Source organism: Spermophilus citellus, assembly GCF_964194105.1.
Source record: "Spermophilus citellus genome assembly, chromosome: 12".
NCBI classification, from domain to species: domain Eukaryota; kingdom Metazoa; phylum Chordata; class Mammalia; order Rodentia; family Sciuridae; genus Spermophilus; species Spermophilus citellus.
The window spans coordinates 15,876,164-15,891,463 of NC_138198.1; the positions used below are offsets into that span (position 1 = coordinate 15,876,164).

Genomic DNA, 15,300 nt, shown 5'->3' on the forward strand with positions numbered 1-15,300 from the left:
CCCCAACAGGCACAGGTTTAAGGGAGCAACGGAGGAATGGATGTTCTCAAAGGCTTTGTACTGAGCCAACACAGGGCCCTGGTGAGAGTCCAGCTGGGGCCCCATCAGACAAGTGTTTCCTGGAAACCCGAGCCCTGCACTGTTTGGGTGTCCATGCCCTCGTCCTATGAGAGTTGCTGACACCGGCTGCCCAGCCTCCGGCACCTCCTGAGGGTTAGACCCTGGGGTGGGAGGAGGACCCTCTGCTCCAGGGAGAGCCGTCCCTCCCAAGGAACTGGCCATTCTGAGTGCACAGTGAAGAATCCCCACCTCACCAGCCCAGGTGAGGACAGAGCTCCCAGGACGGCAGATCTGGCTCCTGCCTAGAGCAGGGGACCCAGTTATGAGGTTCACAGAAGCTGGGGTCACTAACAGGCACCCAGGTGGTCACCTGAGAGGAGGAAGTTCTCACATTGGTGTAAAGCAGTCCTCATTGCTGTGCAGACAAGCCACCTGCTGAGAGAAGGATAGGCTCAGCAAAGGACAGGGGAGGGGGCCGGCTGGGCTCCTCAGTCTGCGCAGCAGGACAGTAGGACTGGTTTGCCTTTAACACTGGGAAGTACCCCACGGGAAGCTGGAACCTTCATGGCCCCAGGCCCCCAGAGAAAGACACTACAGACATCTGGGAGAGCCCCCACCGTCCGCCTGAAGGAGACAATTTTAAATCAAATCGGAATCCTAACATGACTACTGATTTCAAATCTGCTTGTTGTTCAGAATTGCTTTTTAAACATATTAAAAGCTGTTGTCATTTCAATACGCCTGTACCGCCTGACTTTTGATGGCTACATACTATTTATTCCTTGTGAGTATCCCGTTACTCACTGAGAAACTCCCCATTGAAGACGTTTAATTGTGATTATGTTATACTGAATGTGTGTATGGCTTTTACAACCCTCTGATTTTTTCCCCTGAGGATAAATTCCTACTAGAATAGCTTAGAGATGTCTTTAAACCTTTTAATTTGTATCATTCTATTGTTTATTTGGGGTTTTTTTGTTTGTTTGGTTGGTTTGGTTTTTTATGGACTGACGTAATTTTAACTCTCCTTGATGGTTAGAAGAAAATGTTTTGTTTATAGTATAGAAAGTTTCCTTTCTTGAATTACATCATGTAGTGTTGAGGATGCAGACATATTCTGAAAATTTTGTTGTCAGACATTTTCTACTGTGTGTGAATATCATAGAGTGGACTTGGACAGGTCAAGCACCTCGGACGTCACTGGGCAGTGTGATCTTATGGGTCACTTTTGCGCCCACCATTTACAAAATGTCTTATACAGTGTGTGACCAAACTTGATTGTTTCATATTCTTTTTCTATCACCATTTTGGACAGGGTTGTCAAAGAAACAAGCTTCCCGTTGAGTTTAGCAGTATATCCAGACTGGGGTGTAGCTCGGTGCTTGCCTGATACATGCAAGGCCCTGGGTTCACCTCAGCATCACAGGAAAGAAAAACAGAGAGAAATGAGTCTGTCCCAATGTGGCATGTAATTTAAAATAGTAATAATAACACAGGCCCACAGGGGAGAAATCGGAAAGTTCGCAGCCTTTGGTCACAGTGAACTGGTATCTTTGCACACAGCCAAGAGAGAGTGAAGGGTTGAGTCCCAGGACTCCCCACCCGATGTCAGCATCTGCAGATGCTCAGTCCCTTATATAAAACAGACAGTGTCTGCACGTCACCTACACCATCCTCCCAGATGCTTTAAATCATCTCTGGGTTGCTTAGACTACCTGATACCATGCAAGTCCTATATAAATAGTCGTCATACCATATTGTTTAGCAACAATGACAAGAACAAAGTCTGTGCGTGTTTTGTGCAGATGCAGCCCTTTCCCCCCAGAATATTCTCCCTGTGGCTGTGGAATCCACCCATGTCAAACCCACAGGTATGGATGGACAGCGGTGTGTGAGGCTGTGTCCATCTGCCCACGTGCTTATGTCACACTTGCATAAGTGACAGGATGACAGGTCGGAAGGGAGGTGGGCTGGTGGACAGAACGAGAGAAGAGAGATGAAGTGACGGCAGTAGGTGTTCCGCCAACCCCTGCAGTGGCCAGGGACTGGGCTCCTGGGATGGACTGTGGGGGGTGTGAAGGCGACAGATGAACCCAGGTATTGCAGATCGTCCCGGCAGAGATCAAAATAAGGATTGAGCAGGCAGGAATGCCAGTCCCCATGGGCACCCTGGGGGGCAGAGTGCTGCCGGTGGAGAGGAGGGGCTAAATCCTGGCAGAGGTCACCCCAGGCCCTGAGGGCAAGTCGAACCTGTCCTCTGCCACCCACTGCCTGGGCCACTGTCCCCGAGGTGTCCTCAATGACACTGCACTGACAACGTCATTGCTCCTCCCGGCTCTGCCACAGCTGAGACCCCAGGGGGCCACAGCCTGTGTGGAAAGGAGAGTGCATCCCCCTCCCCCGCCCATCAGCTGCCCATGAACTCCAGAGGCCAGTTCTGCTCGGGGACTCCAGGAGTCTCTAAGTCATCATGGAGAAAAGCCCTGGTGAACGGGCCAGGGAGTGTCAAAACGCGCAGCCCCACCAGTCAGGTCACCAACTGAGATGTGGAGTGAATGTCCGACCACAGGAGCACAGCTCTGTGGTGACAGACCCTGCCATTCAGCAGAGGACAGAGAGGGACAGCTCCCGGCAAAGCTTCCCATCCACTCGCTCTGAGACAGCTGTCCACTGTGCCCCGGGTCTGTGCCCAGAACAATGGTGAGTGCTTGTCGGGGTCAGGATCAGAGAGCAAAGGAGAAAGACCCTGGTGGGGCCTGCTGTGTAGCAGAGAGGTCAGAGATAACGGAACTTCACAGGTAGGCTCCCCCGACACCCCCCCAGCTTTAGAAACAGACGCGCCCGAGGCGAATGAGTAATGGGAGCAGGCCAGGCCTGGAACAGGGTGGGGGGGGGGGGCTGAGCTAAGGAGGGGCTGTGCCTGGGGGAAGTGCTAAGACCTTGCCCCGGGCGGGAGCACCCCAGGGTGCAGGAAAGGAGGAGGTGCCCTCTGTGGCTGGAGCAGGGAGCCAGGAGGATGAGGAAGTGGCCAGGTTGGACAGGAAGTGGGGAAGGGACAAAGATGAAGGGTCCTCGGTGACAAGGGCCCCCCCCCGAAGCTGAAGCCAGGGGAGGGACTGGGCCAGCCCACACTGGTGGAGGTGAAGAGACCAGGTAGGGCATGTGACGTGTCTGGAGGTTTCCAAGTATGGAAAGGAGACACGTCCAACATGACAGGAGGAGGAGCGTCCAGGCCGGCTTCATGGTTTGGCCTGAGCCACTGGAAAAACCATGGCACCCTCCGCTGAGATGCTGGGGCTGCAGCAGAGCAGGTTGGGGGAGCCAGAGGTCAGCCCTGGCCGCAGGGAGTTCAGGTCCACCCCAGTGGGGATGTGGGGAGCTTTCTGCCATCTGTGAGTAGAAGGCTCTTTGGGGGAAACCCCATGTGGTCACAGGGTAAGCAGTGCCCCCAGGTCCTCGGGACAGTCTTAGCCACCACCAACGAGACGCACAGCCCTGTTGAAGCTTCTGTTTTCTCAAATGCGAACTTGGCCACCTGCTTCCCTGAAAGGTTAGGGCCATTTTCCTTGTGGTAGGAATAAAATCTAGTTTCAGACAAAGATGACAAGAACAACATTCCTATTTCCTGTAATTTGTCAGACGCCTTCGTCCGTCCACTCTCTGCAGATCGCCTGACAAGAAAATGGCATTTTCTTGATAGTAAGAGTCAAGTTAGCAAAACAGGCGAGGAGCCAAAGCTCGTGCTTCTGTGCCTTGCCCAGCCCCCACTGCTGCTGCCCATTTCGTCGTCTGGCCCTAGAATGTGGACGAGTAGAGTCCCGTCTTCTGTGAGGGGCTTGTATGCCATGCGGGCCCCGGAGTCTCCCTTGGTTTCAGACTGGAGTCGCTGACTGAAGGAGGTGTCCTTGTGTGCCCCACTGTGACCTGTGGTGTGTGGGATCCCACCTCGCTGTGGCCCCGCCCCACGTGGGCTCTGGCTTCGTGGGACATTCGGTGTCTTCTCCTAAGTCTTCTCCTCCGACCCACGCTCCACGTCCCAGGGTCTCAGGGTCCCACTGTCCCTTCTTCCTGATTCACCCCCAGTGCCTTCTTTCAGCATAGGACTTAAACCATCAGCCACACAAAGACCCTTCCCCCAAATTCACCCAGTCTTTAGCCCCAACCCACCCAGGTCCAGTCCCTCCGGGCACCTCTGATCATCCAGCCAGGAGCCCGGCGGCCTCTTTCCAAGCCCATCTCCCCTGTGCTCCCTAGGTGCGCCTTGCAGACTGGCCTGTGCTGCACCCTGCGTTCCTGTCCCCAAGGCAGAGGTCGGATCCTCTTCATCACAGCCCCCATGACTTCCCATCCATGCGCAGATTTTCCAAAAATCCTCATTGTTAGGGTTTGGATCCGAGGCGTCCCCCCAAAGCTCCTGTGTCGGGCAGTGCAGGGGCATTCAGAGGCGAGGTGACCAGACCAGGGAGCTTCGCCTCCTCAGGGTTGTCCACTGGAGGGGTGGTGTGGCTGGAGGAGGAAGGTCACGGGCATCGAGCTCTGGAGGAGCGCAGGTCTTGTCCCTGGCTCTGCTCTGCTTCCTGGCTGCCTTGAGCTGAGCAGGTGTCCTCCCCACACCCTGCACCAGGACGTTCTGCCTCGTCCTGGGCCCAGGGCAAGGGAGCTGGCCCACCACAGACCAACTTCTGGAGCTCCGAGTTCAGGGTCGAGCCTGTCCTCCCACAGGAGCCTGTGTCAGGTCTCCTGGGCACAGTGAGGCCCACACAGCCGATGGGGTCGTGTGCCTACCTGCTCTCAGCCCTCCCATGAGGATACCTCCCATGAGGATACCTCCCGTGAGGATGCTGCCTGCTGGCTCTTAGGGTGTGGCCTGTCCACTGGCAGACAGAGATCATGGCCTATGCCCACACTGTCCCTCCTGGCTCCACCCGACTGCTCCACAGGGTCCCCTGGCCTTTCCCAGTAGGGTGACTGGCAGGTGTGAGCTGGAGGTCACAGCGGGCTGGGCAGGGCTGGATGGGTCCCAGCCTGTCACCACCTTTGGAAGCTCAGCCAGGGTCTCCAGGGGCCTGGGCGTCCCTTTTTGTGAGGAGGGCCTGGAGACTCAGTTTACAGCAAGGGCCCTCCAGGCCATCCCAAAGTCCCTGCAATCTGCACAAGGGACTCTGCCACCCTCCCGTTGACAGGCTTCGTCTGGTCCTCGCTCCTGGCCTGGCTCTAGTGCCCAAGTCCTTCCAGAAGGGTCTGAGGCATGGCCAGCACAGCAGTCTGCAGGAGGCAGTGGGAGTCCAGCCAAGGGCAGCGCTCTCGCCCCTCTGTCCCTCACACAGACGCCCTGCAGGTGGTCCATCCCCGGGCCACAGGGCTCCAGCCTCTTCTCTGCATGTCCTCTCAGGCTGCTGGAATGTGGGCCTTGCCACACGCTACCAGAGAGGCAAGGCCATGTTCCTGGAGCGTCCCCGTGCCCAGGGTGCAGAGGGCCTAAGTCTGAGCCCCTGCTGACCTCTGCTCTCCCTTCAACTTCTGTGCCCACTGCCTGTCGCCCCCATCTACCCGGAGTTCTGTGAGTAGTGACCTGCTCAGCCTGCTACTGCACCACCTGCCAGATAAACTGTCTTTTCCATGTTGTCCCCAGACAGGAGGGGAAACTGAGTTTCCAAAGTCACAAAGAACCCCCCCCCAGCAGCTGGGACTGAACGGAGCCCTCAGACACCAAAGTCCACTCCCATACTATTTTATGACTCCCCCCCCATTCGACCCTGTGCTTCTCAGCAGGAACACAAACCCGCTGATGCCAACCTTCTCTTTGAATTCAACCTCACTCCCCAAAGGAGAGAACCCCCTTTCTCCATTCTGCCTTGCAGCGCACAAAGCAGAAAGACCCACAGTGACTGAGAAGACTGAGGAGGAGAATAATACCTTAAAATGTTATGTAATCCCAGCTTGATGCTCTGGGGGTTTTGTCAGATAACTTAGCACCTTGTCTGGGAGCAAAGTCTAAAGTCGTGATTCTTGGAGTCTCTTCCCCTAATGAAAATATCTAATTATTGTATTTCTATTCCCACACAAATAAGTTTCTCTACTGAGTGTCTTTGGCATGCTGTGATTGCACAATTTTCTCAGAGAATTAGGATGTTACAGAGAGGATCTTAGGGGTAAGAGTGGGAGTATTGCAAAAAGAAAAGTCTCAAAAGCTAAAAAAAAAATAATTTTGTGGAAAAAAGATAACTTAAGGAAAATTATATGTTCCCATAACAACAGGGTAGACTTAATTCTCCACTGTGGCTCATGGATCTGATCACTGAAACTTTAGACTTATCATGGTTGTGTGTGAGCTTACAGCTTGGGAACAAAAGATAGAAGCTCTGGGAATCTTTAAAAATGAAGTGTAAGAGTCACAAAGACTAGGAGAGCTGGCTGTGGTGCTGAGGGGTCCCTCGGTGAGCCCCCCATACTTCAGAGCCCCGTGGAATTCTAATTCTGCCCCAGGATGAAAATGCCTTTGGAAATACTAGAACTATGGGTAAACTTAGCAGTTTACAAAAGACAAGACCAAACACAGGGATCACTGTTTCTATGTACCAGCCAAGAAAACGTCTAAAAGTAACATTTTTAAAACATGGACATTCAAAAAAACACCCCAAAAAGTTTTCTTAGGAAGACTTTTTTTTCTTGCAGTAGTGGGGTTGAACCCAGGGATGCTCTACCTCTGAGCTACATTCTCAGCCTGTTTAATTTTGAGACAGGGCCTAAGTTGGCCAGGCTGGCCTTGAACTTGTGATCCTCCTGTCTCAGCCTCTCAAATCTCTGGGATTACAAGTGTGTCCCATTGCACCTGGCCTTAGTAACAAAAGATCTAAAGTATCTATACATTGAAAAGTACAAAACACTATTGGGAGATTTAAATAAGACATACATAGACACACCATGTTCATGGATTATAAGATTCATGATTCAGATGACAATTCTCCCCAAAATGACCTAGAGAGTCAATGTGATCCCAATCAAAATACCAGCAGGCTTTTTTATGGAAGCTGACAAGGTAATTCTAAAGTGTATGTGAAAATTAAAAAGACCTTACAATAGCTAAAACAATGTTAGAACAGAAAAACAAAGCTGGAGAATTTAAAACTACCTAATTTTAAACTGGGCAAGGTGGCATTCCCCTGTAGTCAGGGATTCGGGAGGATGAAGGAAGAAGATCACAAGTTCAAGGCCAGTCTCCACAAGTTAGTGTGTGTGTGTTGGTGGAGAGAGATGGGTGTGTGTGTATGTTGGTGGAGAGAGATGGGTGTGTGTGTATGTTGGTGGAGAGAGATGGTGTGTGGGGGGGGGTGGAGAGAGATAGGTGTGTGTGTGTGTGTGTGTGTTGGTGGAGAGAGATGGTGTGTGTGTGAGTGTGTGTTGGTGGAGAGAGATGGGGAGTGTATGTGTGTGTTGGTGGAGAGAGATAGGTGTGTGTGTGTGTTGGTGGAGAGAGATGGTGTGTGTGTGAGTGTGTTTTGGTGGAGAGAGATGGTGTGTGTGTGTGTTGGTGGAGAGAGATGGTGTGTGTGTGTGTGTGTGTGTGTGTTGGTGGAGAGAGATAGGTATGTGAGTGTGTGTTGGTGGAGAGAGATGGGGTATGTGTGTTGGTGGAAAGAGATGGGGAGTGTGTGTGTGTGTTGGTGGAGAGAGATGGTGTGTGTGTGTGTTGGTGGAAAGAGATGGGGAGTGTGTGTGTGTGTTGGTGGAGAGAGATGGTGTGTGTGTGTGTTGGTGGAGAGAGATAGGTGTGTGTGTGTGTGTGTTGGTGGAGAGAGATGGTGTGTGTGTGAGTGTGTGTTGGTGGAGAGAGATGGTGTGTGTGTGTGTGTGTTGATGGAGAGAGATGGTGCGTGTGTGTGTGTGTGTTGGTGGATAGAGATGGTGTGTGTGTGTGTGTTGGTGGAGAGAGATGGTGTGTGTGTGAGTGTGTGTTGGTGGAGAGAGATGGTGTGTGTGTGAGTGTGTGTTGGTGGAGAGAGATGGTGTGTGTGTGTGTTGGTGGAGAGAGATGGTGTGTGTGTGAGTGTGTGTTGGTGGAGAGAGATGGGGTATGTGTGTTGGTGGAGAGAGATGGGGTGTGTGTGTGTGTGTTGGTGGAGAGAGAGGGGTGTGGGGGGTGTTGCGATCAAACCAAGGGCCCCCACATTACACACATACACACACAGCGTCTCTCTCCACCCCCCACACACACATCATGTGCTCCCCCACCCCAGCCCTTAGTGACAGCTTTGATTTTTTGTATGCAGAGGCATCACAGAAAGGAAATGGCACCCCCCAAAGAGCCAGTGTGATTCCGAGCTTCTGTGCCACCTTAACAAGGGAGAGAAGTCCTGGAGAAGGGGCTACAAGTTCTGGGGAGAGGGGTAGGGAGAGGGGTGGGTAGGAGGGCTCTGCTGGGAAGGAAACGGCAGCCTGGTGTTCCCTCGCTGGCTCCTAGTTACCTGGCTGGGAGCCCTGCCTCCATGCTAGCCGGCCACACCCGGGCCACCTCCAGCCAGGCCAGCGCTGCCTGCAGTGGCCGCCCCCTGTTTAAGGGGTCAACACGCCTGGACCTGGTCAGAGGGCAGTTCATCCACTGCCCGGGAGGAGGGCCGCGTGTGGCGGGGTCACAGCACTGACCTTCGGGGGGCTTCTCATCCCCTCCAGCCCCTGCCCCTACCTTCAGGTCCAGGCCCTCCCCATAGACGGTCACTCGACTGGCCAGTGGGCAGGGGCAACCCACCGAGGCCCAGTTGAGCAGCTGGGGACCCGGGAGAGCCGGTCGCTGGTTTGCAAGTGCCCCTGTCCCTCCTCTTGGCCTATCCGGATGCCTGGAAACCAGACGAAGGGGCCGGTCTCTTCTTACTGACCGGGTTTGGCTGCTCGCTCCTACCGTGGACATTTGTTTTTATCGCCATTTGGAAACCTATCATAGTGGACCATCCTTGTGTGGACTTCTAGCTGTGTGTACTGTGGTTCCTACGTTGAGGTCCAGTGGTCATTTATCTGTAGTCCACCACGTGGAGAGAACTCAGGTGACCCAACGCTGGTGACTGGAGGTGCCTGTTACTGTGATGCAGGGTTCTGGGTCTCTTCCAGGACCCTCTTCCCAGCCAGTGGCTGCTGTGTGTGTCTGTGTGTGGGGGGGGGGGGGAGGATTTGTAAGGAAGCTACAAATGCCTTTCCTGAAATAAGGGAAACAGCAGAGGAACGTTCCAGAAGGGAAGCCTAAGCCTAGGGAGACAAGATATAAGCAGGGGCTCTGGCAGAGATCAGCTCTTCCTCTTTCAACTGTGGGGACTTTGGATTTGCTGGTGGTGACCTGATAGACAGGTAGAGAGATACAGCTCCTAACCCAAAAGATGGCTCTTCATTCTAGGAAGTGAGAGTTGGAGATATCGGAAGCCATTAAGGCTCAAACCCAGGGTCTTATTCTTGATTTCATACCATCCTTTTGGTTTCTTCTTCTTCTACTACTACTACTTCTTCTCCCCTCCCCTCGCCCTCCTTTATCTCCTCCTTCTCCCCCCTCCTCCCCCTTCCTCTCCCTCCCCTCCTTCCCCCCTCCTCCCCCTTCCTCCCCCTCCCCTCCTTTCCCCCTCCTCCACATCTTCCCCTCATTCCCCCTCCTCCTCTTTCTCCTCCTTCTCCCCCTCCTCCCCCTATTACTCCTCCCCCTCCTCCTCCTCATCTTCCCCTCATTCTTCCTCCTCCTCTTTCTCCTCCTCCTTCCCCTCCTCCCCCTCCTACTCCCCTCTCCTCCCCCCTCCTCCTCATCTTCCCCTCATTCCTCCTCCTCCCCTCCTCCCCCTCCTCCTCCCCTCCTAAGTAGTAGGATGCCTCACAATACCTGGACCCACTCTTGAATGGAACTGTGGCTAAGAACATGTAGCAAACCCTTATTGTCCCCCAGGGAACTTAGGATTGATTCTTGGCCGTCTGCTGGAGGTGGAGGCAGGAAAGGCTGCAGCCTCAACCCCTGCACACAGACCATAGGTGGTCCTGTGCTTCCTGGGGTCCCAGCAGGGGTCAGATGCCAGGGTGGGAAGGGTGCACCTAACGTGTTCAGTTGCACCCCGGCTCTGGTTAATTCAGCCTGGGTAACTTGGGAGGGGACTAAACAAGTGGGCCCCCACCTCCAGATAAGAAACACTCTGCTTTCAGGGGGTCTGGCTTGCCTTGGTGGGTGAGATCAGCATGGCCCTCCTGGCTCTGGGGTGAATGGAAAATCACACACACACACACACACACACACACACATGTATTATCACCAAAAAGGGTAAATTTAAAGGTTTCAGTTTTATGGACCTAGTGGCCAGATTTTACCCTAAGTGGACCGGGTCCATTGTGCTGGCAGCTCACAGGGAAGGGCTGAAGGAGAAGCTGAGCCTGTGTCCACGCTGAGGTGGCTGCTCACCTCCTTCATCCTGAGTGCCGGGAACTTTAGATAATGACAGCATTTTGTGCTTCTGGATTCCATCTGGGGGAACATTCTGGAACCACAGACGTTGGCAGCATGGCGGGGGGGCGGATTTGTCATGAGGTAGCCCCTGTGCTTTGCTGTGAGCAGCTCCCTTTGCCCTTGGCGTTGGAGGCGGGCAGTGGGCGCCTTCTCACCTGCGGCTCTCTCTCCCAGGAGTTCTTCGACCACGTGAAGAAGCTCTGGGATGATGAGGGCGTCAAGGCTTGCTTCGAGAGGTCCAACGAGTACCAGCTCATCGACTGCGCACAGTAGTAAGTGCCGGGGCTGCGGCGGGAGCTGGGGCGGGCGGTCCAGGGGCAACCTCGTGGTCATCGTCGAGGGGTGTGTCTGGCAGAGGGAGCAGAAGGCCCAGCAGAAGCAGAAAGCTGTGCTGGCTCCGCCTCATGGTGTGGTCAACTCTGTCCCTTCTTCCCTTCTGTACGGAGTCGCAGGCATGTTTGTAAAGTGTAATTGACGTAAGCCAGTGGCTCATTATGTTTTCATTTTGGAGCAGGGGTTTCTCCAAATTAAATTTTAAAATAATACCAACACCCATGATCAAGGCCAGACCCTTAAAGTGACGCGGTCATCTCGTTAGTGATCCAGGTGGTAACTGACATAATAAGCACATGAGGGGAAAACAGTAATGAGACGGCGCCTGATGCCAGGTGGACTCCTTACTTTTCCCTAAATGTTTATGTTCTATTTCTTGTGCTGTTTTTAGATACATTCTGTTACTGTTAGATAGTGAGGCTCCCCAGGAGAGTGTCCAATAACGAGAAGTTCTAGAAGTGTCTGCTGCTCTGATAACAAATAGGGGACATGCCACTTGTTTCATTTGGCCCTTTGGACAGCAAAGAGCTCAGAGCCTCTCAGCCTAAGCCCTGGGACTGGCCCTCAGGAACCTGCACCGTGAGTGCTGATCCCCAGGAACAAGCAGGCCTGTGGCCACCGCACCCTCCTCCCTGCAGAGGTGCAGGCACCATTGGGGTGGGCATGAGGCACCCAGCAAGGTCTTGCCTACAAGCGCTGTGAAGGGTCATGGCAGGAGTGGGCGCTGGAGGCAGCAGCATGGATGGGAAAGGAAGAGTGTCCACCTGAAGTGAGAGGTGGGCCAGGGCCAGGCCCTCAGGGCTGAGGCCATGTCGAGGAACTTGGGTTTTCTTTCAGTGCAATGAGTGGCTTTGACTGGATAGGGGAGAATAAAATGGAGGAGGCAGAGCCCATGGAGTGGCTCGGGTCAGGGCAACTGTGGAATTGCACACTGGGAGCCGAGAGGCAGAAACGAGGAAAGGGTTTTGGGCAGCACAGTGCCATTTTCTGAGATGGGGAAGCCTGGGAGATTTAGTCTGTGGGATGGTGGGGGGATAGGGATCTCTGATTTGGGCATTTTAAGTTTGAGATGCCAAAGGGATGAAGAGTGGAGACCTCAAGCAGGCCATTGTTATAGGAGCCTGAAGCTCAGAGAGAATCATCCATTCTGTTGCTGTAACAGAATACCTGAGACTGGGTAACTTATAAAGGAAAGAGGTTTGTTTTGGTTTATGGTTCTGGAGGCTAGAAATCACCAGATGAAGCAATGGCATCTGGTCTGTGCCATCAAGGGCCTCGTGGCAGAAAGAAAAGCAAGCAGAAGTGAGAAGGGGCTGAACTCCCTGAAAGCTGACTCCTTCCCCATAGAATATTAATCCATCCACTGATGGGGCTCTGCCCACGACCAGCAGCTGCCCACTGGGTCTCACCTCCTGTGCTGCTGTGGGAGGTTTGCTGCAGAGCTCGAGGGCAGCTTGAGATGTCATGGGGGTCAGCAGAGGCTTGGCTCAGGCGGTAGTTCCTTCCAATCGTTTAGAAGCCATGGCAGAACCGGGTGCTAAGGCCCAGGGGGGCGGACAAGGGCATGACTGGCTCAGCCTGTCACCATGGGGACACTCACCCTGTGCACTGCCTCCGAGGTGCTTTGTCCGCCTGTGCCCGTGGGCCCTGAGCACAGACTGGCGGGGAAATCAGAGTGCCACTCAGTCCCACACTGGAATCTCTTTTTAAACACACACAGGAAAATAAACAGACTACTTATTCGTGCATCACCACGGTGGTACAATCGATGATTCAACTTTAAATAGAAAATGAAAATATAAGGTTGAGTGTGACAACCGGGTTCAGCCCTGGCTCCCGGGGGTGCCACGCGGGGCTTGGAGCAGGTTATTTCAGTGGGAGAGACCATGGCGTCTGTGCCCAGTTGGCCCTGGTAGGATTCAGTCAGTAGCTATCAAAGCCCTCAAGAGTGCCCAGCACAGAGGAAGCCCCAGAGAAGCTCTGCCTCTCGCTCATGTGTCACCAGCACAGAAACCGAGGCCCAGGGGTCAGAAACTGAGGGCCGTGGGGTCACGGCTGCCCCGTCACAGATGCCACCTCACTTTCTCAGTTCTGGCCTTTCATACCACAGGAAGCCACGGATAGAGGAGGCCTTGCAAGTGAGGCTCCCGGCCTCAGGCCGAGACCTTCCAGGCTTGTCAGGAATAAAACACGGTCAGCCCGAGCCTCTGTCCTGGCCTCTGTCCCCAGCTGGGCAGAACCACGGGCACCAGCCCCACACCAAGACCTGGGGATCCTGGATTACTCCTCACTTCTCCGCCTTCCCTCGTCTTATCCCTGTTAATGCACGAGGGAATCACGATGGTCCAGAACCTTCTCTCTTGATAATTGCCTTGATTCTCCTCTGTGCTCGGTTCTGGGGTTGAGGGAGGAAGAGCTCAGAAGCCTGTGGCATTTCAGTCACTCCGCCAGACCCATGTGTAGCTGCCAAATCCTTCAAGTTGCCAAACGAAATGTTCAAATAGAAACTGTGTCCATCTCCCACCTCCTCCACTGGGTCAGAGGAGGGAGGTGCCAGTCAGATCAGCAGAGGGACGGAGCTCCCCGCAGCCTGGGGCCACGATCCTCACGCCTGCTGTCCAGCCCATCAGGCTCTGATCCCCGGGAACGAGTCTCCTTCAGCTCTGAAGCCCGGCTCCGGGCTGGGTCTTCTGCTGAAGCCAGTGCTCAGTGCACGCACCTTGAAATGCAGTCGTGGGTCACCTGGCCACAGTGCTGAGAACCGCCTGTTGGCAATCTCACCACTGTGCAAATGTCCTGGGGTGCACTCTCGCAACCCGACTGCCTGGCCTTCTACACCCTGGGCTGTGTTCGAGATGGGCAGAACAGCTCCAGGCACATGGTGCTCAACACAGCTGAGGTTAAATCAAGCACAAGAGAAAACCGTGCGACTGGGAGGCATGATGGGCTCAGGGTGCTCGGAGGGGGCCGTCCGCACATGGCCTACCATGTTACCGAGATGTCCTTCTCTGTGAGACTGTGCTCCAAAGCAATGACAGCAGAGCACGGTGTGGTGGACACACAAGCCCCCAGGGGTGCCTGGCAGGTCGTCCCACCGCCATCGCGAGGCCCGCACTGTGCTGGGACACCAGGCAGCAGCCAGGTCACTGACATGGAGACTGTTTTTCCGTTGTCACCTCGGGGCCACTCCTGCCTGCGTCTGGCATTGATGGAAACATTGTCCATGTGGCTGCAGCTGGACTGGCAGAGTCCCGAGTTGTGCACTGCTAGCGGGCAGTGCTGACCGCAGCCTCCAGAAGTGCGCGGGCCTCTGCACTTGCTCATCCTCCCCACACAGCCTCCACGCACCTTCTTCCCCTCATCTAAGTGGCTCTGGGGCAGACCCGATCTGCACCTTGGGGTGACTGAGTCGCTGTGTGTCCCTCGCGGGCTGGCGCTGTGTCCCCCACAGGCCTGCACTGCACTCCAAACCTGCAGACACACCAGAAAGGGGCCAGTACCGAGGCTGGTGAGGTCATGCCTCCTGTGGCGCAGCTTCCTGGGGACTCTTGAGGAACAGCAGATGCTGGGTGATGTCAGGATCCTGTTCAGGCTAGGGAGGCGAAGCCGTCGGCTAGGCACCCGGGAGAATCTGGCAGTTTGCCTGTGCATCCAGCAGTGCTCCCTTAGGTGGACACCAAAGAGAACTAAAAACAGACACTGACACAGAAACTCGAAGGCACATGTTCTTGGCTCATCCATCACAGCCAGAAGTGGAGACAACCCACATACCCATCAACTGACTGGTGGACAAAAACCGCATATGAAATTCCACACCGTGGAATATTATTCACCAACAAAAAAGGAATGAAGTGCTGATAAACCTTCTGCAGAATGGATGAGCCTTGAAAACACTGTGCTGAGTGCAGAAGGCAACACCAGGGCCACTTGTAGATGACTCTGGGTGTGAAGTGTCCACAGAGGCACCTCCTCGGAGGCAGAGGGAGAGTCGTGGTGCATGGACTGGGAGGGGAAGCTGAGTGCCTGTGGTCTCTGGGATAGCAGGCGTGTTCTCGAACTAGGACCTTGCGAATATCCTAAAACCAGACTTGTAGGCTTCAAAGCGGTGGGTGTGGGGTTATGAGGTGCATTGTGTCCTATCTTATGTGAATTATATCTCAGTTTTAACAAGAAAGATGGCAGGAGGAGGGGGAGCCCAGGCAGGGGCGTGTCGGGAACACAGTGGTCTCGTTGGGCCTGGCGCATCTTGTTGAGGACTCAGCGAAGCTAGCCTCGCACTCTGGCCTCCTGTTCCCCAGGGTGCTCTTCCCCATGGCAGGGAGGGTGTGCCTGCCTCTGAGGCCTGCTCTTCAGACAGGCTAACCAGCAGCGCCCAGCACCAGGCCCCAGGCCTGTGGGTGGCAACCACCCAGGGACTCCAAGCCACATAAAGCACAGATGTC

At 54.3% G+C, this 15,300-nt stretch overlaps 1 protein-coding gene across 2 annotated transcripts in view; it reads left to right on the forward strand.

The window, feature by feature from the left end:
• The window catches only part of GNAL (G protein subunit alpha L), a gene marked incomplete at its 5' end in the record, with an annotated part of 122,309 nt that overhangs the window by 71,693 nt on the left and 35,316 nt on the right, over positions 1-15,300 (forward strand). For both annotated transcript variants that reach the window (XM_081263282.1, XM_081263283.1), the window contains one exon: positions 10,700-10,797. In XM_081263282.1, the coding sequence (XP_081119408.1) occupies positions 10,700-10,797 (98 nt within the window). The remainder of the gene's footprint in view (positions 1-10,699; positions 10,798-15,300) is intronic.